The following is a 20,279-nucleotide window of genomic DNA, read 5'->3' as shown; positions in this document are numbered from 1 at the left end:
TGATTCCAAGGTCACAGCTCTGCTAAAGGCAAAGAACTTGGCCAGAGCCTTAGGGGGTACCTAGCATTTCAGGGCTGGCCAGTGGCCAAGCATTCCCTCAACCCTGCCACTGCTTGCCCTGTCACACAAAGGTATTTGAAACCCCAGGGCTGAGGGGCTCTCTGGGCAGCCACACAGCAGCCCCAAGGGCAACCCTCCCCCCAGCTTGGGACGGCTCGGCAGGGCTGACTCAGGGTCCTGCAGGGTTAGTCACATTCGCTTATAGCTGCACAGTCAGAGGCCAAGGATGGAGATCGGGTCTCCAGGGCCTGCTCCCTGCCCAGAAGGACACTGAATCAACTGGCAGAGGACATGAGCACCCAGACAGGACTGCATCCAAGGCACCCTGGGTTCTCCACTTCCACTCCCCACAAGGACAGCCAGGGCTGAGAGGCGGCCACACTCTAATGCCCCCTGTTCTGAGGAAGGGGTACAGTCTGCATGTTGATGAGGGCCCTCAAAAAATAACATGCTTGCTTATTTTTAAATTGTGGGATACATCATACACAGTAAACAGTGTATAAATGTATTTGTTTAATTTACAGTCACTATGCATGAAAACTATGAAAACTCCCGTAACCACTACCAAGGGCAGGAAATGAAACCTTGATGGCACCCCAGGACCTTCCCAATCACATGCAACCCTGACCCACTACCTGGACTTCCATGCTAACTGTGTTCTGCTTTCCTGCATGCTTTACCACCTATGGGTGCACCTTGAAAAAGTAGCTTGGTGTGGCCTGTGTTTGGATTTAGAGCATTTGAGATGGCCCCATTTCTGTGTGCCTGGCTCCCTTCCTCACCATTAGGTCTGTGAGAGCAGCCATGGTGTTGTCTGAGACTGAAGTTTGTTCATTTTATTCCGGATTTTGCTTTTGAATTGCATAAATGTTCTCCAGTGGTTTATCTGTCCCACTGCTGAAGGAGAGCTGTCCCCCACCCCCACCCCAGATTTGGGCTAGTACAAGTAATACTGCTGTGAACATTCTCATCTGGGCCTCCCTGGCCTCCCGGGTGAGTGTTTCCAGGAGTGGAACATCAGGGTCACTGAGCAGGCGCTTTGTTCATATCTCTAGGTTCTGTGTCACTCTTCCCAAAGTTGCTCCCAACTATCCCACCTGCAGCAATGGAAGTCACTATTTCCCACTCCTGCACACGGCATTTAAATTATTACCAACATTTTATTCAGTGAGTGACTAGGAATTGGGCCATACCTTCATCATTTCCCACACTGGGCAGGTCCATGCCCACGTCCTGTTCTGAGAGGCTGGAAGTTTCGGAGTTGCCCTCCAGAAGGGTTCCTTTGAGTCTGCCCACAACTTCATCCCACACCCAACTTGGTCATGGAAAACGGAAGCCCCAGGCAGGGAGGGAAGGCGGATCTGTATCAACCTCCCAGCAGAGACAGGAACTGAAGGGCTTAGTCCCTGCTACAGTTTGAATGCCTCCCCCAAACTCACATTGAGATTCAACCGCCATTGTCACAGTATAAGTGGAGGGGTCTTTATGAGAGGTGGGGAGATCAGGCCACCAGGGCACTGCCCTCACCCATGGATTAATGTCATTATTGTGGGAGCAGGTTAGTTATCTCAAAATGGGTCCCTGATAAAAAGGATGGGTTGAGCCAAGTTCCTCTCACTGTCTCGCTTGCCCACCTGCCCCGTGATGACACCATAAAGCCCCTCACCAATGTGGGTGCCATGCTCTTGGCCTTCCCAGCCTGCAGAACTGTGAGCAGATAAACATCTATCCATAATTTACCCCTCTGTGATATTCTGTTAGAGCACAAGAAAATAGACAGGGACAGTTCTTCTTCCTGGAGTCCCAATGCTGGAGGACCTTCTCTGGCCAGCTCCGTCTTGAGCATCTCAACTCCCTGCCTAGGTAGGGCCCTGACCTCACAGAGCACAAGGGAGAGTTCCCAGGGCAGAGAGGACCCCAGGGGCAAAGCCAGGAGTGAGTGCTCACCAGGGAGGCTGGAGCAGGCTGTCTGAGCCCCAGACCCCGGTCTGAAAAGACCTGCATCTAAGTGGCTCACGGAAGCCAGACTCCCAGAGCTGACCAGACTTCCTTCTCTAAACAGCAGCTGTCTCCCGTTGCCCCAAACCTGGGCACTGGTCCTAATGGTGTCCCAGCTCACCTATCTGTGCCTGCTCCTAGCCAAGCACTAGCACCCTGACTGTGAGGTCCAAACAGGGTGACGGCAAGGTAGTGCACTCCTCAAGGGGCCCCGTGGTTCCTCCCCCAGAGCTATTCCTGGACTGGGCACCTCCCCTCCCCACCCCCCACCCCCTGCCTGACCTGACCCCACAGCTGGGAATCGTTGGCTGGGGGCGGGGCAGCCCCTGGCTATATAAGCCTGGTCCTAGGTGTCCCAGACACCCTGGAGGCTCAGACCCTCCACTGCTGACCCCTGCACACCCCAGCCTCACCCTCTACAGCCCAACAATGACAGGAGAGGCCACCTCCGAGGCCACTGCCTCTGGTCCAGAGGAGACGGCATCTGAGTCTGTCAGTGTTCCCATCACAGAGCCTTCTGGAGAAGTGGCAGCATCGGAGTCCAAAGGAGAAGAACAGGCGGAGGAGCCCCAGGAGCCCCAGGAGCCCCAGGACCCTGCTTCTCAGGCACTGGCCCCCACAGCTCCCACGGTCACTAAGCCTGCACCCCCAAGCGAAGGTGAGCCGAGGCCGGGCAGGTGGAGGAGGGCAGCAGGCGTGCCGGGGGGGCCTTATGGCCACGAACCTCTTCATCTCATCCTGGCTTCTCTTCAGATGTCCCCAGCGCACCGCTGCTGCTGACCGTGGAGGATGTGAGCAGCAGCTCCGTGACTGTGAGCTGGGAGCCCCCGGAGAAGCTGGGGAGGCTGGGGCTCCAGGGCTACGTGGTGGAGATCTGCAGAGAGGGAAGTAAGTGCTCAGCCCAGCGGACGCCCCACATGAGTGGCCAGGAGGGCAGCAGGGACACCTCCAGTCCCAGTCTGGGGGCATGGGAGGGAGGAGGACAGGTAGTAGTTTCCTTAACCCGCCCCCACTTCTAGCTGCACTGGGGCCCGCTGAAGGCAGGGGGATGGCAGGGACCTCAGGAGCCTCACCTTTCAGCTCCAAGGAGCCTCTGAATAACAGAACAGAGCACTGCTCTGGGGAGGAGAGAGGTGCCGTGCAGAGAGGGAGGTGATGAGGAGAAACAGAGAATGGGGAGTGTTGGGCTCCATTCCTGCTGCCTCCGTACCCCTCCACATCAGTCACCCTCATCTGGGCCTCTACTTCTGCCCCCACCTTGCTGTGTGACTTTGTAAAGGTGTCTACCCCTCACTGGGCTTCAGCAACCCCATCTCTGGTCACCATTCCAGTGGTCTAACCCTCCCCCGCTCCATGTTTTTGATGCCACACTGGACATGAAGAATTCAGGAAAGTGGAGCAACTGGAAAATGAGCCCAGAGAGGGAGGTCAACGTCCCCAGACCACCATTGAGAAGGGACACCCCATTGAAAAGGGTGGCCCTGACCATGTCCCAAGATCTCACATGTTCTCGGTTCCTCGCAGCCTCAGAGTGGGTCCCTGTGAACACCCGGCCCATGATGGTGACCCAGCAGATCTTGCGGAACCTGGCTCTAGGAGACAAGTTCTTCCTGCGTGTGGCCGCAGTGAGCTCCGCGGGGGCTGGTCCACCTGCAGTGCTGGACCAGCCTGTCCACATCCAGGAGATCATAGGTAAACCTCACCTCTTGCTCCCCAGCCCCATCTAATGGAGGAAATGAAGCCATGGGCAGTGAGATCCACGAAGCCCTCTCCCCACCCCACACTCACATGCACAAGCCACGTGCTCCTGCCATCTTGACTTGAGAAGGTGCCGGGCTTCTTAGCTTCCAGGGGTCTCTGGGGGTGTCAAAGAAGTCACTTCCCTGAGTAGTCCAGCCCCAAAGCTTTGGGGAGAGGTTTCCTGATGTCCAGAAAGGAAAGCTCAGGTCCCTGGGTCACCTGTCTCAGAGTCCCAGTGCTAAGATACCACCTGATTTCCTTCTAGCCAATCTTAATCCCTCCAGTGGCCATGGAGGCTCAATTTCTGCCCATTTCCTAAGCCTGGGTTCCAGATCTCCCCCAAAGGTTCTGGAACAGAGAGAAAGCCTGCTGCCCCTGTTCTCCCAGAGCCCTAGTGGGAAGGGGAAGGGGGTCCACAAAAGGCCTGTGAGGGCTTCTCCATCCCCAAGGGGCAGTGCCTCACTAGGGACCTGAAGGCCAGCTGCTGTCCCCATTGCTAATATTTCTATTTGCAGGGTGCATTAGCCCAATCCTACCCTCACTACCCTCCCAGAGCTGATCATGTTTCAGTCTGTTAATGGCAATGAGTCATTTGGTCTGATCTCAGGTCCCTGGGGACAGAGCAGGGCCCCAGGGTGGAGAAACAGGCAGGCAAACAGGTGGCCTGAGGCCTTCTCCATCTTCCTTCTAGTTCTTCCACCAGGCGGACAGTGGTTCCTGGTGGAGGCTGAGAGCAGAACTCCACCCTTCTAGACCAGGCATTCAGAAGGAAAGGGTATCAAGGCCACAGGACGGGTCAAGTTTGGATTCAAAGAAATAGAACCAGACTGTCATGGTTCACATATCCAAGCCAAGCAGATCCCAAGGGACCTAGGGACAATCTGGAGGTCACCCAACTGTTCAATGGTGCTCCCAGATACTGATGCCCACAGGAGGCCATTCATGCCCCACCAAGCTACAGGGGACATTCCCAGCCTTTGAGTCTGGATGAGACGTGCCCCTACATGGCAACTACAGGATAGCTGTTTGACTCTAGCCCCGAGGTGCCAGGAAGTCCTCCTGCCTGGGGGAGTCCCGACCTTCCCCCAGGGCCCCAAGGAGGTCAGACTCAGAGGCCTCTGAGGCCTGGTGTCTCAGGAGCCAGCCAGACTCAGCCAGACTCAGACCTGCTTCTCCATTAAAATTCCACTGGCGGGAGAGGAGGGAATTTCCTGGAGAGAAAAGGAGGAGGAGAAGGCCACAAACAAGTAGGGGACAGCCAGGCTTCTTATGGGAGAGCAGGCTGGGGTGGGGACCCTGTCCAGGATCCTCAGCTGCTCAGCTGTCCTTCCTTGGCCACCTGGAGCTGCCAAGCATTCCTGACCTCCTGCAGCTGCCCCTAGAGCATTCCTCGCCTGCTGCTCCCAAGCCAAATGCCCGCTCAGCTAATCCTTGGAGACACAGTGTTCCTTCTGGCTGTCTCCTCCTTCTCTGCCACCCTTCATGCCACCGACCAACTGCTGCCACCTGTTTGCTGCTGAGGAGCCTCCGTCCCAGGCCCAGCACATGCACCCCCACCTCCACCCCAGGAACAAGGTTGTGGCAACTTCCCTTGGAATGTCCAGTGATTCCCTTGGTTGCACCTGATTAGAGGAAGGTTGGGAAGGTAGTTACAAGCCATAGTGGGGCAGAGGCAGGACTTCAGGAAGGACTTTCCAACCATGAGGTTTAAAGAGAGGGGCCACAAAGAGAGAAGGGATATACTTGCTCTGGCCTCATTTGAGCAGAGAAAGACCCTAGTCCCCCGGGTTGGGTCGAGAGGCCTAGGACCGAACAAGGAAGGGCTTCTCTGAAAATCCTAGGCTGTTGGGGGGTGCGGGATGCAGGGTGTGCAGGAAGAAGTACTGCCTTCTGTCCTGGGAGTACAGTCTGACAGGTGCAGCGCCTGCTCCCCTCCAGGGGGAGCCAGAGAGCCAGCAGGGCCCATCTGGAGATTTCGAATGCTTGGGCTGCAGGGCAAATCCCAGCCTGGCAGGGTCAAGGTGCCAAGAGAGTGCCTGGGATGCCTACCACTTCACACCATGGAGGCCCTGACCTCTCTGGAACCTCCCGGCTTTCAGCTCCCCAAGGGCCTTATAGGATTTGAGCCCCACGATCTCACGAGTAAGAGCTTTGCCTCTCCCACAAGGAAGCAGCCAGAACATACCCAGGAGCGCTGCTGTCTGGCCAGAGCCAGCTGTCCCCTATCCCTGTGTCAGAAGCCCCCATTCAGCTATCCCTCTGCTGTGCTAAGCCTAGACTCTTGCTTTCATGCAGAGCCCCCCAAGATCCGTGTCCCCCGCCACCTTCAGCAGACTTACATCCGCCAGGTGGGAGAGTCGATCAACCTTCAAATCCCCTTCCAGGTGGGTATGCCTCTACCTAGAGGGAGAGTCTGGGTGGAAACCAGAGTCCCAGCCAGGTCCACAGCAGAAGCCCAGGAAAAATCAGGATTCCCCCAAGGGCTCTGCCTAGGATCCACCAAGAAGGCCTCGTCCTTCCTTGATCACACACATGACTCAGTTGTGACCCCCAGCCTGTGGACTGGCAGGTGGATCCCCAGTGCAGCTGGACACCTGGAGGACAAGGCTGGGGCAGCACCTATGGCTCCAGCCCCTGCTGCCCCTCCTGAGAAGGACCAAGGGACAGGCTTCCAAGGACACAGTTCCAGATACCCCGGAGCTGGAGGGAGTGGGGGTGCCAGCCTGACCTGCACTCACCCTGAGGGCTCCCTCCCATCAGGGGAAGCCCAAGCCTCAGGCCTCATGGACACACAATGGCCAAGTCTTGGACGGCAAGCGGGTAAACGTGCGCAGCGGGGACCAGGATTCCATCCTCTTCATCCGCTCCGCCCAGCGCTCTGACTCAGGCCGCTATGAACTCACTGTGAGGCTGGAAGGTCTGGAGGCCAAGGCAGCCATCGACATCCTGGTGATTGGTAAGGGGCCAGGGGAGACAGGATTGGTCCTCAGGGACGTAGAAACATCCCCCGTGGAGCTGATGGCTGGTGGGGGCAGGCTGAGGAAGCACGGCAGGAACCAAAACTCGGGTGTGGGGACTTTGTGGCAGGCTCAGCCTCATGCTCACTCCCCTCCACTGTGGTCCTGCAGAGAAGCCTGGGCCCCCCAGCAGCATCAAGCTACTGGACGTGTGGGGTTGCAATGCTGCCCTTGAGTGGACACCACCCCAGGACACGGGCAACACAGAGCTCCTGGGCTACACGGTGCAGAAGGCAGACAAAAAGACGGGGGTGAGGCCTGCCGGGACAGAGTGGGGTGGGGAGGAAGTGCCTAAGGTGGCTGCAAAGGCCCATCCCACCAAGAGTCTCAGGATCAGTTTCAGTGCAGTGACTGTTGACTCCCTATGTGACCCTTGGCAGGACTCTTCCCCATTAAGACAGCAAGGAGGGCTGGCCCGGGCTGTCAGAGGCCTTTCAAACTCTGGAGCTGTGTTTCTGGAATCTTCATGGGCATATTAGTTACCTAGGAATCTTGCTAAGATGCAGATTCTGATTCAGTAGATCCTGGCTGGGACTGAATCCTGAAGTCCCCAGGTGATAATGAGGTTGCAATCACATCCAAAATAGAAAGGCTCTAGAATTCTCTGAGGTCCCAGAGAGCTCACTTGAGTGACCCAGGTGCCCCTTCTCCCACTTCAAAGTCCTTTGGGACCCAAAGCTGGATGGTTTCACCTCCCAGGGTTGGAGACATAGAATGAACCCTTCTGGGGAGGCAGCCACCGGGAGGGTGAGGACTAAGGTGAGGGGTGAGTGTGACGGGGCCGGGGTCCCCACAGCAATGGTTCACAGTGTTGGAGCGCTACCACCCAACCACCTGCACCATCTCCCACCTCATCGTTGGCAACTCGTACTACTTCCGGGTCTTCTCAGAAAACCTGTGTGGCCTCAGCGACTCAGCCACCTCCACCAAGGAGCTCGCCCACATCCGGAAGGCGGGTAGGTTTGGTTCAGGCCCGAAACCAAGCCAGGGCCAGCAGCTCCTGCCCTGGACTCTTTCCCTGTCTCTCTCTACCTCTACCTCCGCGTCCCTGCATCCCTCCCTCTGGACTTCTCCTGGGTGCCTGTTTCCTGGACCATTCTCTGCCCTCCTTTGACTCCACCACTGTGTGTGAGTGTGTGCATGAGTGTGTGTGCACACACAGAGTGGCTATAAAGTAAGGGATGTGGCTGATGGGCTTTAACAAACACATCAGAGCAAACCCATGCAAATGAGCAGTGCCCCTTGGGAGGCTGTGTACTTATTCTAAAGATGTGTGTGGCTGTGAACGTCACAGCAGCCATTAGGTCTCATGCACAGCGTCCCAAGGGACCTACCCTGAAGGGCAATATGTACGTGATTTGTAGACTCCAGCGAGTTCGTAAAAGCAGCAAACTCACCGCCTAACGAGAACGTCACACAGATGGACGAGATCACTACAGCATCTCCGCAGGGCGCCTGGCCCTCTTGGGTCAAATGCTAAATCCCAGGCCCTTCTCCCTGTCACCCTCTATGTCCAAGGCCTTTTCCCCACCCAGGGTGTGTGTGGGCTCCAGAAGGCACAGTCTTTTTGACACCAGCCTGACCTGCACAAAATTAGGAGAAAGTTTCTGTTTTAAAAAGGAAAACTAATGAGGTCTCCAAAGACAGGAATGAAACACGGTAACTCCGTGTCACTGGTCTCCGCCTTCCGCTGAGATCTGCTCCCCTGCTCTGTGTTGCTGCCCACTCTTCTCTCTGCTTACCACCCCAACCCACCTGTCTCCCTCTTGGCTTTCCTTGGCTTCTTTGACTTTTCTTCTCTAAGCTCCCACAAAAAAGCAAGGCTTCTCAAAAATCCTGGATAAAGTCAACCTTATGTATTCTCCTCAAATTCTGTAATCTCAAATTTTCCCTCGAACCCAGATATTGCTGCCAAACCTAAAGGGTTCATTGAGCGAGACTTCTCGGAAGCCCCCTCGTTCACCCAGCCCCTGGCTGACCACACCTCCACCCCCGGCTACAGCACTCAGCTCTTCTGCAGCGTCAGAGCATCGCCCAAGGTGAGGGGCCCGGGGCTGGTGGGACAGGGGGCAGTGTAGGGTTGGGAGATCCCAGCGTCTCCCCAGGGGCCTGAGAATGGCCCTTTGAGAGCATCCTTCCCAGCTCTCCTCTGATTATGCCACCCAGCCCAAGATCATCTGGATGAAAAACAAAATGAACATCCAGGGGGACCCCAAATATCGTGCCCTCTCTGAGCAAGGGGTCTGCACCCTGGAGATCAGGAAACCCAGCCCCTTTGATTCCGGGGTCTACACCTGCAAGGCCATCAACGTGCTGGGGGAGGCATCCGTGGATTGCCGGCTGGAAGTCAAAGGTAAGGGATTGCTCTCTGGGGACCACACCATGGATGGGACAATAGGAGACATTCCCTCTTTGGAGTTGGATTGGATGCCACTGAGAGCTGAAGATTAAAGCAGGAGAGAAGGAGACAGTGAGGATCAGATCAGGCCTTCTGAATGACCTTCCAAGGGGGAAGATGACCCAGTGGGGGGGAGCACGTGACCTTGAACCTCGATGTTCCCTCCTCTCCTCCCCTAAGCTCTAACCTGCAGGATCTCTTCTAGCCTCAGCCACACACTGAGGAGCAATGGAGGAGGCTGGTGTGAGGAGACAGGTAAAGGACTGGACCCACTCCCTCTGCTACCTCTGGGGACAGGGGGTGGAGACAAGAGGGAAGGCAGAAGTCAGCTCTGGGAACAAATCTGCAGTCCCAGGCAGCTCTGATGCCTGCCCAGAGACATGCATCAGTGGTGCAGGGCGCTGTGGTGCTGTGAGGCCCGCAAGGGGGTGATGCCGGTGGTCCGCTAGACAGGGGTCTAACCCTGGCTTTGAGCCACAAGCAGGGGCAGTCTCTTGGGGCTTGTCTCCTCAACATGAAAGTGGGGACAACAGCCCCCGCACTCTTTCCCCTGGTGTGTCTAAGGCTCTGGATAAGTAAGGAAATATCTAGAACTGTGATGGGCAGAGTTCAGCCCTGGAACAGGAGGGGGGGGCAGCCTAGGAAGGGACAAGGGGCTGCTTCCCCACCCCCCTCTGCAGCTCTGAAGCCCAGCTCTGCCTCCTACCACCGGGGCTCAGAAGTATGTTCTCTGCCAAGGTCCTGCAGGCCTGAGGGGTCCGTCCCCCAGGTCCAAAATCTAGCTCAGCAGATACCAAATGACCTGCATTTCCATAGCAACAACTGATGGAACCGCCCCTACCTGATGACCTCCTGTCCCCGGAGGCTGGAGTTCAGAACTCAGGAGAGGGCCTGGCAGGCCCCAGGTCAGGCATTCTGGGCACCAGGGAGCCCGGAAGGAACAGAGACTGGAACACCCTGCAGAGTTGTACCCTGAGCAAGAAGCACTCAAATAAAGGTGTGTGATGTTACAGTTTGTGGCCTCTGTGGCAGTGAGCGTCACCACGAAGGGGAGGCACTGTGTCCCCATGTGTGGGTGGATCCACCACCCTGAGGAAGGAGCCAGCAAGAAGGGTCTCAAAATGTCCCAGGGCATTTTCTGGACATGGGAATGGTCGGACCTTGTTTTGTGACTCAGGGCTTGCTATCCCAAGTATGTAACTATAGAAACAGACACACCTTCTCTGGAACCCTGCTTGCTCCCACATCCCCCACCGCTGTGTCTTTATTGCGAAGTCTGTCTTGTTTCCCCCAGGACAGTGGTGGGTGGTGGCAGCACTGTGTTCTCCATGAGGGTTCACAGTTTTTTATTAGTCACCAGGGATATTTCAATGCCAGCAAGGCCCTCCCTGGAGGCCTCTCAGGACAGTGGCCCTCTCTGGCCTGTTCCAGCCTGCCACACCCCACCCCAGGAGTGCCCACAGTCAGCCCTGGGTCCCCCCAGATGCTTCTCACATCCTCCCTAGGCAGGCATAACGCTCCTAAGAGTGGTGTCTCTGGGGTTCTTCTCTTTATTGGGCCCAGAAGCAGCAGAGATGGTGTCACCTAGGAGGGTCCAGATCTTCATTCAGGACTGTTGGAGCTTGGCCACCCATGATGGGAAGTTACAATATCCAGGCTCCTTGGAAGCTTGGGGCAAGACCCTAGAGGGCTCGATGCTGCCACCTGGTGGCTGCCCATGGCTGGCACCTACCACACCACCCTCGGGGCTCAGAGGCCCCATTGAGGGGCCAAAAGGACGGCCAGTGGGGAATACACAAACTGGGAAATGACTTCTGGACCCCTCTTTCTGCCTCTTCCAAGTATAATCCTGGGTTTCCCAGGACAAAGAGAGCAGGCACCCGGTGCCCAGCATGTCAGGCACAGAATCCTAGGAGGCAGAGATTAAGGCTCCTGGATTCCTGCTCCTGGCCACCTTCTCCTACAGTACAGGACAGAAAGCAGGCCAGGACACACCCCCCCCCCCGCCCCTTCTCTGCTTATCTCCATCTCAGAGGGGATTCTCTCCTATCCTCAAGCTTGGTCCCAGGACATGCCACCAACCCTCTACACCAGTAGACTCCTCTGCTTCACTGAAGGAGCCAGAGCTTCCTCTCCCAGCCCCCAATGGCTCCTCCACAGTTGGCCCCTAGGACCTGCTCAGCTAGACGCCTCATGGGCTATCAGGCAGGGGGCGCTCAAGACACTTTTCTCTGGCCTCAGGGCACAAGATCCTTCCCTTGGGCTGCCCTCCCAAATCTCCGCCAGGACCCCTCGGTGCAGGGCGGCTAACTCCCTGTGGAGGGGCCCCCTGCTCCGTGGGCATCTCTTCAGACCCTCCCCACTGCCACAGCCCACAGCCCAGCTGGGGAAGGGCTCAGGAAGACCAGTGGGACAGCGGGGAGGTGAGGGCTGGTGGGACCCCATTGGGTATGGGTTGGTGGGAGCAGAAGGCAGAGCTAGTCATCAGCCTTGTCTTCAGGGAGGTCCTCGTCAGTGGGGGGCTCCGACTGGCAGCGGAAATGGTCGTTCCAGATCTTCAGGAAGGTGACCCGGAACTTCTGGATGCGGAAGGCATAGACGATGGGGTTCATGGCTGAGTTGCCGTGAGTAAGGAAGATGGCGACGTAGATGAGGATGCTGGGCTTGTGGCAGCTGGGGCAGAAGAGGGTGATGCAGTTCAGGATGTGCAGGGGCAGCCAGCTGAGGGCAAAGAGAAAGAGGATGAGGGCCAGCGACTTGGCGATCTTCAGCTCCTTCCCATAGTACTTCTGCGGGTCGCCGGAGGAGGCTGACACTTTCTTGCTGAGTTGCTTGCGGATCAGGTAGAAGACCTCCAGGTAGATGAGGACCATGAGGAGCAGCGGAGGCAGCACCCAGACGAAGAAGTTGAAGTAGACCATGTACTCCATGCTAATGACCTTCTCAAACTCGCACTTGATCACGGGCTCCCCCACACTGCCGTTGGCCACCCAGGCCCGCTCCACCTCCTGCAGGTTGTTCCAGCCGAACAAGGGTGTCAGGCCAACCACCAGGGAGAGAAGCCAGCAGCCAGCAATGGCCACTGCTGCCCTCCGTGGGGTCACCACCGTCTTGTACCTGTGGGAGAAGAGGGAAGGGTATGAGGAACTGCTTCCTAGCTGCCATGAAGATCCCTCTGAGACTCACCCAGCCCCTTGGGGGCGGCAGGGCGGGCTCCTACAGGAGGGTCCAGAGAAAGTAGAAAAGGATGGATCTTTTGCCCAAGGGCCGAGTCTTCAGTATCTAAAATTCAGGGCAAAGTTGGCAAGGCACTGGCTTGTTTCTCCTGCAGAAGGAGGGAATTCTGATTAATGATCAAAAAAATAACAAAGGACCTCTTTTAGGAGTTCTAAGGGAATGACCCAATAAACAGGACCACTACAGATCATGATAGGAGCCTTAAAGGATACGAACAGGATGATGACAAGGGATAGTGCTTTCCAAACTTTCTCACCTTGTGACACACAGAGCATGTAAAACATCAGGATGATATGTGGAGACATGGTCCAGACGTGATGGCCTGTCCCCAACCCAATACTGAGGGTAGGGTTTGAATATCTTGGGGGCTCCCCACTTGCCTCTAAACCATCCCAACCAGCAGCCAGTCATCGTATCATCTGCCCACACACTGGCCTTGGAACAAGTGCCAAGGGCTGGGGCCCGCCCAGCTCTGTGCCGAGGCTGCCCGAGCAGCAGCAGCTTGCCCAGTTGTTATTTTCCAGTGCAGCATCTGAGAGGGATGGAGTGCCCTCCTAAGCACGTAAACAGCTCCTGAAATCTGGGGTAGGAGGGGGACCTCTGATTGTTTCTTTCTGTCCTGTGTCTATGGAATCTGCAGCTCTTGCCTTCTCAGGACGATTGCCCCCTCACCCTGGGCAATGATTCTTCTAGACCTCTTACTATGTGCTAAAGCCCTCCTGCTCTGTGCAGGCTATGGGGATGGGAAGGGGGACCATTAGGAGAGCAGGAGAAGCCAGATGCCTCCTCCCTGTCCCATCTAGAAAATAAACACTAAAAGGGACTGTTGGGACCTCATCTGATCTCTGCAGCATTCCAGTAGAGAAACTGAGGACCCTAGATGACTCCAATGGCTTTGCAGCACTGCCCCTTCCCTCCTCTGTGATCCTAGGATCCTTGTGTCCCCAAACCATTCAGGGGTCTTGGCTGATCAGTTCAATTGTGCCTAACTCTCTTGCAGTAAGGGAATCCCATTCCCTCCTCCTTGAATCCTCAGCAGAATGGCCAGGCCTGAGGCAGACGCTGGATCAGAAGTCCCAAATGTGTGGGCTTCTAGTCCACCCAAGTCTGCAGTGTGCTACCTCAATTCCTCCTTTGTACAATGAGACCTACTTCAGAGGGAGGGGATGGAATGAGATACTCTATGTGCAAATGTCTGTAAACATCTTGCCAATATCCTTAGCCTGAGTTCTTACCCCTCCAAGCTACTAGACAAACATGCACATGAAAAACTCCAGTGTCTCTAGATGCTCAGCAAGCCCAGCCTAAGGACTGCAAAACATCTTACTCAGGCCTGGCTCCCGATGATCTCACTGTCCCCTGCATGTCCTCTCAGGGGCAGTGAAAGAAGTTCTAAGCATGAGTCTCTGAGCAAAGATCAAAGGAACAGGGATCATTCTGTGGGAAAAATTGTCTTGTCTGTCCCCCCCGGTAGAGTGTAGGGCCACATCCCCAGGGTGAGCCTTTGCAAGAGTGAGGCCAGAGGTGCTGTCCCGTTTACATCTATGGTTTACATCACGTTTATTGTTTATGCAGCCCTTTAACAGTCACGGCTCAGGTGAGCCCGGGAACCAGCCTGCCAGGAGCCCAGCAGATAATGGATCCCGTGGAACAGATTAAAAACTCCACTCACTCGGGGCTCCTGACTCCAAACCCAGCTCTCCTCCAGGGTCCAGGCTGATTGTGGGTCATTTTGATCCATAAGATGGACAGATTCAGAATATTCCTTGCCTAAGAGGTTTAAAATGAGAACCACTGGACCCTGTTGAAGGTAGATACCACCGAGAGACAGAGGGTGGGCCCAGTGACCTCAATGATGACCTACTGAAAGAGGGGAGGAGTACCTGGACAGTGTCCCAGATTGGGGGAGGGAAGCGACCACTTCTGGCTGGAGAGCTGCACCCCCATCCCCCACCCTCCCCAACTGCTCAGAGCCCCCCCGGGGTTAAAGCTTTCCTGGGGCTCCTCCAGAACCAGGTCCCAGCCGACCCTGTGCACAGGGTATCAGTTCTCATCTGTTTTTCTTGCTATTTTCTCCTTGGTGGGAAAGGCTGAGCCCAGGACCTTGGCTTCAGTGGGGCAGGTTCTCACCGGGGCTGCCTCCCAGGATCGGGGGAGACACTCACCTCTCCTTACATGTGGGAAAGGGAAGCAGAAGCATCCATGAGGTGGGGGGGGGGTGTGGAAGTGACTCCAATACTTGGAGATATCCCTTCCCAGTGAGGCCCAAGTCTTCCCCATCCCAGGTACTGTGCTAGGCACCAACCAGAGAGAGGGCCACCCCAGGAGGGCTCAATCTCAGACCATAGAGACAGGAAAACACCAAGTGGGCCAATCCTCAGGCCAGCAGGGCAGACAGCTCCTTAAAGCTATGACAGAAAGATACAGGCGTCTTCCTCGAGATGCAGAGTCCCACCATTACAAAATGTCCCTTTAGGGTAAGACTTGCCTTCTCCAGGCATATTTTAAAAAAGCAAGATAACACCATAGGAAATTAGTGAGTATCTTCTTATTGGTGAGGGTAACATGAAAAGTTGGGTCCCTGGAGCAATAGGGTTGCAAAGACCCCAAGTAGGAAAAGGACCACTGAGGAAGGAAGTGGAAGGAAGCTTCCTGTTGAAACTCTCCATGATGAGATCTGTAGGTCTGTGTTTTAATGGGACAGGGCAGAAGTCACTGCTTCTTCCCTGAGCTCTGGCCAGGCTGCCATGAGAGGAGGGAGATTCTGAGGCTAAGTGATGGGGATGGGGGGTGCTGAAAGGCCATAGTCAGCTGGTAGGTATCAATAACATGCCGATGACAGAGAACGTTCCTTGCTGCCTTCCATATGCTGGGCGGGGACCATGTAGACACGATTTCACAGATTCTTCAGCACAGCCCAGAACAACAGCTGAGACTCAGAGGGATGGGGAAGTGTGTCCAAGGCTACTCCGTCGGGAAGAAGCAGAGATGGGATTTCTAAGACTGAGGCGTGTCCATGTCCAGGCAGCCAGCTCTGCCTCTCTGGAAGATGGAAGATGAGGGAGGTGTACACTGTGGAGGGAGCCATGGTGAGGGTGGGAAGGCAAACCCGGCCTGCTCCAGGGAACCTCCCGGACCAAGTAGTTCTGAGGATGCCACCATACCCTGCCCTGGAGCCTCCTCCTCCCCAAAGCCATCAGGCACACTTCCTGCCCAGGTGTTCAGCCACCTGTTCTATTCCCACTGGGGCAACCAGGCAGTTTGGGCTCTCTCCCTTTCAATCATTAAACTGATACTCCTTAAACACCTTTCAGGCCCAGGAACTCGGTGCTAGGGTTTGGGAATACAGAAGAGAACAGGTTCTAATAAAAGTACCATTCTGAAGGCAGAGAGACAGACAATAGACATGCAAACAGACGCACCAGAACATTCCAGAGTGAGAAGATCTATCAAGTGGCTCCGCAAGGCACTGAGAGGGAGTGACAGGCAGAGTGTGCCGCCAACTTGGGCCGGGAGAGCCAGCCCTCCTCGCTGAGGAGAAGACAAGAGCCGAGAGCTAAATGATCACCAGTGAGCAGCCGGGCAGAGAGCCAGGGCAGAGCCTTCCAGATGTTCCCGCCAGGTGAAGGTGCTGAGGAAGGAAGAGAGGGCTGGTGGGGACAAGGCCCAGGGGTAAGGGCAAGAGAGAGGCTGTCTCAGCCAGAGACCTGGGCAGAAATGGTCACCGAGGGCCACAGAAAAGGTTCTGAGTGCAGGAGAAAGCTGTTTTCAGCAAAGGAGGGATATAATCTAATTTCTGCTTTAAAAACAAAACTCAAGGTGCCACATGGAGAATGTGTGGTAGCAGGGAATGAGAGGAAGAAAGCCAACGCAGGCCATTTTAGCCACACAGGCAGGAGACGAGGGCCAGGAGCCCCAGTGGGCACAACAGACAGCAGGGAGAAGGGTGTGGCTTTGGAACATATTTGGGATCAGGAGAAATAAGACTTGCTTTCAGTGTGAACGCTTAGGAGAGGAAAGAACCAAGTCGTCTGGGGTTTTTATCCTGACCACTAAGCAAGTCTCCCTGCCCTCGTCCCCTTGTGTGGAACCCCATTCCTCTCCCAGGGAACACACACTGTCCACGCAGACACTCCTTTGTGTGCATATAGGGGACACTCTCCCCGCTCAGGACCTTGGCACCTCCTGCACATCTCCTAGGGTGTCCGGGAGGCTAGTTCTCCCCTCATTCAGGTCTCAGCACAGATGCCACCTCCTCAGAGTTCCAAAACCACCCTGTAAAACTGATCCCCATCACCCCGTGGCTTCATGCCATGTTTAATTTTCCTGATAGAGATGATCTCACTTTCTGGCTCGCTATATGTGAATTGATGCATTTGTATCTGTTTCTCTCCACTAGAGTGTAAAAGCTCAATTAGGATAGAGCTTTTATTTTGCATAATCAACTCAGCATCCCAGTAGCTATTTGTTGAATGAATAAATACTTGTAAAAATGGATTAATGAATGCAAACATCCCTTTATTCAGAAATGATTGACTGAGGTTCTGCCACGTGATACAGCTCAGAGAGTCAGAGAAAAGGACTAAATGATAGCTGCTCAATTGGAGATGGTCAGCTAGATGGGCATGGTCTTGACCCCGGAGGCAATTACAGTGTGCTGGATGAGGACGCTAGTTCCCTCGCTCATTCCCCACTGAGCTGGGAGCTGCAGGGGATCTCATGCTGAATCAAATAACTCCTGGTCCCCTGCTTAGGTCCTGTGACCTATGGCTGCAGTGATGAGGACCTCTGATGAGAGATGTATGCAAGTGCCACCAGTCTAACAGCCAGCCACCAACATGTTACAGCAGCTGTGAGCCCTAGCATATTGAGAGACCAGCAGAGGGTCTCCCCAGTCTTCCAGCCTGCAGCCTAGAGAAGCCACATCTCTGTGTCCTGCTAGATCCCAGCAGCAATGAGACCGCCCCAGCTCCTCATTGGTCCTTTGCCTCATGAATAGTCCCCTTTCATGAATAAGATCACTTCCATTTGGAGGCCCAACTGTGCACAGAGGGGTGGCCTCTCCCTGTCTATAGCCTCAGAGGAGGGCTCTTCCTGGACACCACTGGGGACTGATTTTTAGGCTGACTCTGAGAACATGAGCAATAAGCTTCCTTAGAATAGGAAAAGCTCACAGGACATCAGATGATGAATGTACCACAGGACCCAGGCTGGTGAAGAGGTATTTGATTGGGAAAAGAGGAGGGTGCCCTGGGAAAGGGTGGGCATGGAGGCCTTAATGAGTGGAGCCACTGTGTCGCTACTTGAACAAGACTGGAACACGCTGGTCCTGAAGCTGTCTGCCCTCGGCTTTCCTTCCTAGCTCTGCCCTGCACTCTATCACGGAAGGGCTGACCCCTGCAGGTGCACTTCCAAGCCCCTGGGTCAGCTGAGTCCGTGGGAAACATGGAAGCACTAGAGGAACACGGAGGGACCTCTCAGTCCCACCATGGATCCAGGCTCCAGGAACAACACGCCTCCTTTGGTCCTTCAGCCCAGGGGCAGATTCCTGTTGTGGGTCCGGCTCTAGGGAACCTCCCTGCCCAAACTGGTGTCTCAGCTGCTCCATCCCCTGCAGCCAGTTCCTGGTATCAAAGTTGTGAACACCTAAAATGATTTCTGTGTTCCTTGTTTGACCCTGGAGGTTCAGGAGTGAAGTCACAGCAGAAGAATTGACCCAGGTGTTCCAAAGACCTGTGGGTGAGCTGTGAGCAAGGTGACCAACCCCCTAGATGCAGAGGAGAGAAATGGTACAGTGGGTGTGTGAAGAAGACAGTAGGTTAACGTGCCCCGTTGGCTGCTGAGACCAGGCTGGGGTGATAGCCCCTGTTTGCTACCATGTGCTCCTCACCCAGGTCCTGGGCGGGGCAGAGGGTCTTGATCTTCCTGCAGTCGGGATAGTCAGAGACCAGAGCCTCCATCTTCCCTTCCCTCGCCCTTGGCTGAGAGGGAGCAGTATTAGTCCCCCTCCTTCCTGCCTCTCTTATCAAGGATCTAGCCACTTGAAACTGGAAACTTGGATCTCAAGGCCAGGGAAGTAAGGCTTTCAGACTATTAAACTACTTCCTGCAGAGAAATTCTTCCTCCCAAAGGAGAACAGGAAACCAGATACAATCAAAGGCGCTCGGCACACTCCAGGGGCCAAATGTTTAATAGTAACGTTGCCCAGGGGAGTCTGGCTCAGGGGCCCAGGGCCGGGGGCAGGACGTCTGGGGCCTAAGAACCCTGCTCACTCCTGACCCTGTGACGTCACCCGTCATCTCGAACATCGGTGTCCACTGATCCCTCAAAGAGGGGTCAGGCCAACGTGGCCAGGGCAAGCCCACAGGGCCACTGAGAGGAGGGGTGCATTCTGAGCCACTTGAAAGAAAAGAGCTGAATAAACTGATTAGGTCATTAGTGTAATGGGCCTTGGAAAGAGCTCCTGGTCACTTGCTGAGGGCACACAACCCCACAGCCTGGTGGGAAATATAATAAAGTTTATGTACATGATGCCAAAATGGCCTGTTTTCTGAGGAACCTCCTGTGTCCTCCCTCCTTCCCATTCAGAGCCCCTCTCTGGGTGCTGAGAGTACAAAGAAGAAACACAGCCCCAGCCCTAAAGGAACTCTGTGGGGGAGGCCCAGCCTGACATGCGAGTGACATATGAGGTGACACGTTTCCAGCAGCCACCAGCAAACCCCAGACTCCAAGCTCACACAGCAAGTCCTGAGTTCTGCCGCAAAACCTTGGGGTGAAGCACCTCTCCTCTCCAGGTGTGCCCTGCCACCCCACAAAAACAGGTTTGGGCTTGCTGAGTGGTTCTGATTCAGAGGAGGCCACCAGGGACAGGGTGTAGGGAAAGGGACCTCAAAGGGGAAGGCACATTTTCCAGGTATAATAGCTTATGACCCCCTTCCTTTCCCCTGGTCTAGAATATACCAGAATGTTCCAGGATGGCACCGTCAAGAGAGAACCCTAGGTGATGCTGAGATGCAACCACCTCCTTCCCCAAGGCCAGGTACCGTCCCCACTCCTGGTGGGGGTGGTCCTTGAAGAGGAGGTGTCTGACCTGCACAGTAAATTCAAGAATTGGACCCAGACTTCAGTACTGCGGGCCTCCAGCTCTCAGGATGTGGCTGGGAAGCAGAAAGAATCAAGGCCAAATGGTTTCACCTGCCATGGGGACCTGTTTCTGACTCATCTAGTGGGCGGAAAAAACCATCTCATCTGCACACGGACTTAGTGACCTGTGAGCAGCTGGTGCAGCGAGGTCTCTGTAGGATGACCACACTGGTGAGAAGGGCAAAATTCCTTTTCCAGCACAGTGGAAAGGCCTGTCACCGTGGGGGAGGGAGTGGGCCGGGTCATTTGGCTTCCCGGAGGCCTCTCTGGCTTTGGCTGAGTACAGTCTCTTACAAGAGGCAGCAAAGAATCCTGGAGCCCAGATGGCACATGGGGAGACCAGGGCAGGAAGGAACTAAAGAGGCAGAATTCTCCCAGCTCACAAAGCAGAGGGGGCCCATTGCTGCCAAAGTTAGGACATCCAAATGAGGGCAATCCTACCGTGGGACACCTCAATGTGGCAGGAGTCAGGATACTTTCTATATTCTTTTTTTTTTTTTTTTGGTACTGGGGATTGAACCCAGGGCCACTTAACCACTGAGCCACATCCCCAGCCCTTTTTTTTAATGTTTTATTTTGAGACAGGGTCTCACTAAGTTGCTTGGGGCATCGCTAAAGCGCTGAGGCTGGCTTTGAACTTGCCATCTTCCTGCCTCAGCCTCCCAAGCTGCTGGGGTTACAGATGT

At 55.2% G+C, this 20,279-nt stretch overlaps 2 protein-coding genes across 7 annotated transcripts in view; one reads left to right on the top strand and one right to left on the bottom strand.

The window, feature by feature from the left end:
• Nucleotides 1–2,157: 2,157 nt before the first annotated feature.
• Mybph (myosin binding protein H) lies at nt 2,158–10,223 on the top strand. Of its 3 annotated transcripts, XM_015483864.2 has the most exons (11): nt 2,158–2,716; nt 2,812–2,946; nt 3,583–3,750; nt 6,094–6,182; nt 6,559–6,754; nt 6,927–7,066; nt 7,612–7,771; nt 8,718–8,854; nt 8,982–9,168; nt 9,419–9,468; nt 9,952–10,223. In XM_015483864.2, exons 1-10 carry the CDS (start codon nt 2,488–2,490, stop codon nt 9,433–9,435), a joined length of 1,458 nt encoding a protein of 485 aa, XP_015339350.1. In that variant the 5' UTR covers nt 2,158–2,487; the 3' UTR covers nt 9,436–9,468; nt 9,952–10,223. The 3 variants fall into 3 exon arrangements, 2 of the variants coding, with proteins under 2 accessions (XP_015339350.1, XP_048665678.1); XR_007349877.1 differs by having other exon boundaries at nt 8,982–9,468; XM_048809721.1 differs by lacking the exon at nt 9,952–10,223 and having other exon boundaries at nt 8,982–9,639.
• Nucleotides 10,224–10,542: 319 nt separating this feature from the next.
• Nucleotides 10,543–20,279, bottom strand: part of Adora1 (adenosine A1 receptor) — a 31,915-nt gene continuing 22,178 nt past the window's right edge. For all 4 annotated transcript variants that reach the window (XM_048809722.1, XM_015483865.1, XM_015483867.2 and 1 more), the window contains one exon: nt 10,543–12,330. In XM_048809722.1, coding sequence (XP_048665679.1) covers nt 11,691–12,330 — 640 coding nt within the window. In that variant the 3' untranslated portion in view covers nt 10,543–11,690. The remainder of the gene's footprint in view (nt 12,331–20,279) is intronic.

The sequence above is a fragment of the Marmota marmota genome, unplaced genomic scaffold (genome assembly GCF_001458135.2).
Source record: "Marmota marmota marmota unplaced genomic scaffold, marMar, whole genome shotgun sequence".
Lineage (NCBI taxonomy): Eukaryota > Metazoa > Chordata > Mammalia > Rodentia > Sciuridae > Marmota > Marmota marmota.
This window is presented reverse-complemented; position numbering and strand designations above follow the sequence as displayed.

What these genes read in the sequence shown, in the direction of transcription:
- Mybph (XM_048809721.1), top strand. Translation starts at nt 2,488, where the DNA reads ATGACAGGAGAGGCCACCTCCGAGGCCACTGCCTCTGGTCCAGAGGAG. An exon ending in ACCTTCAAATCCCCTTCCAG is followed by an intron (nt 6,183 to 6,558) that starts GTGGGTATGCCT and finishes CCCTCCCATCAG; the next exon opens with GGGAAGCCCAAGCCTCAGGC. An exon ending in CATCGACATCCTGGTGATTG is followed by an intron (nt 6,755 to 6,926) that starts GTAAGGGGCCAG and finishes GTGGTCCTGCAG; the next exon opens with AGAAGCCTGGGCCCCCCAGC.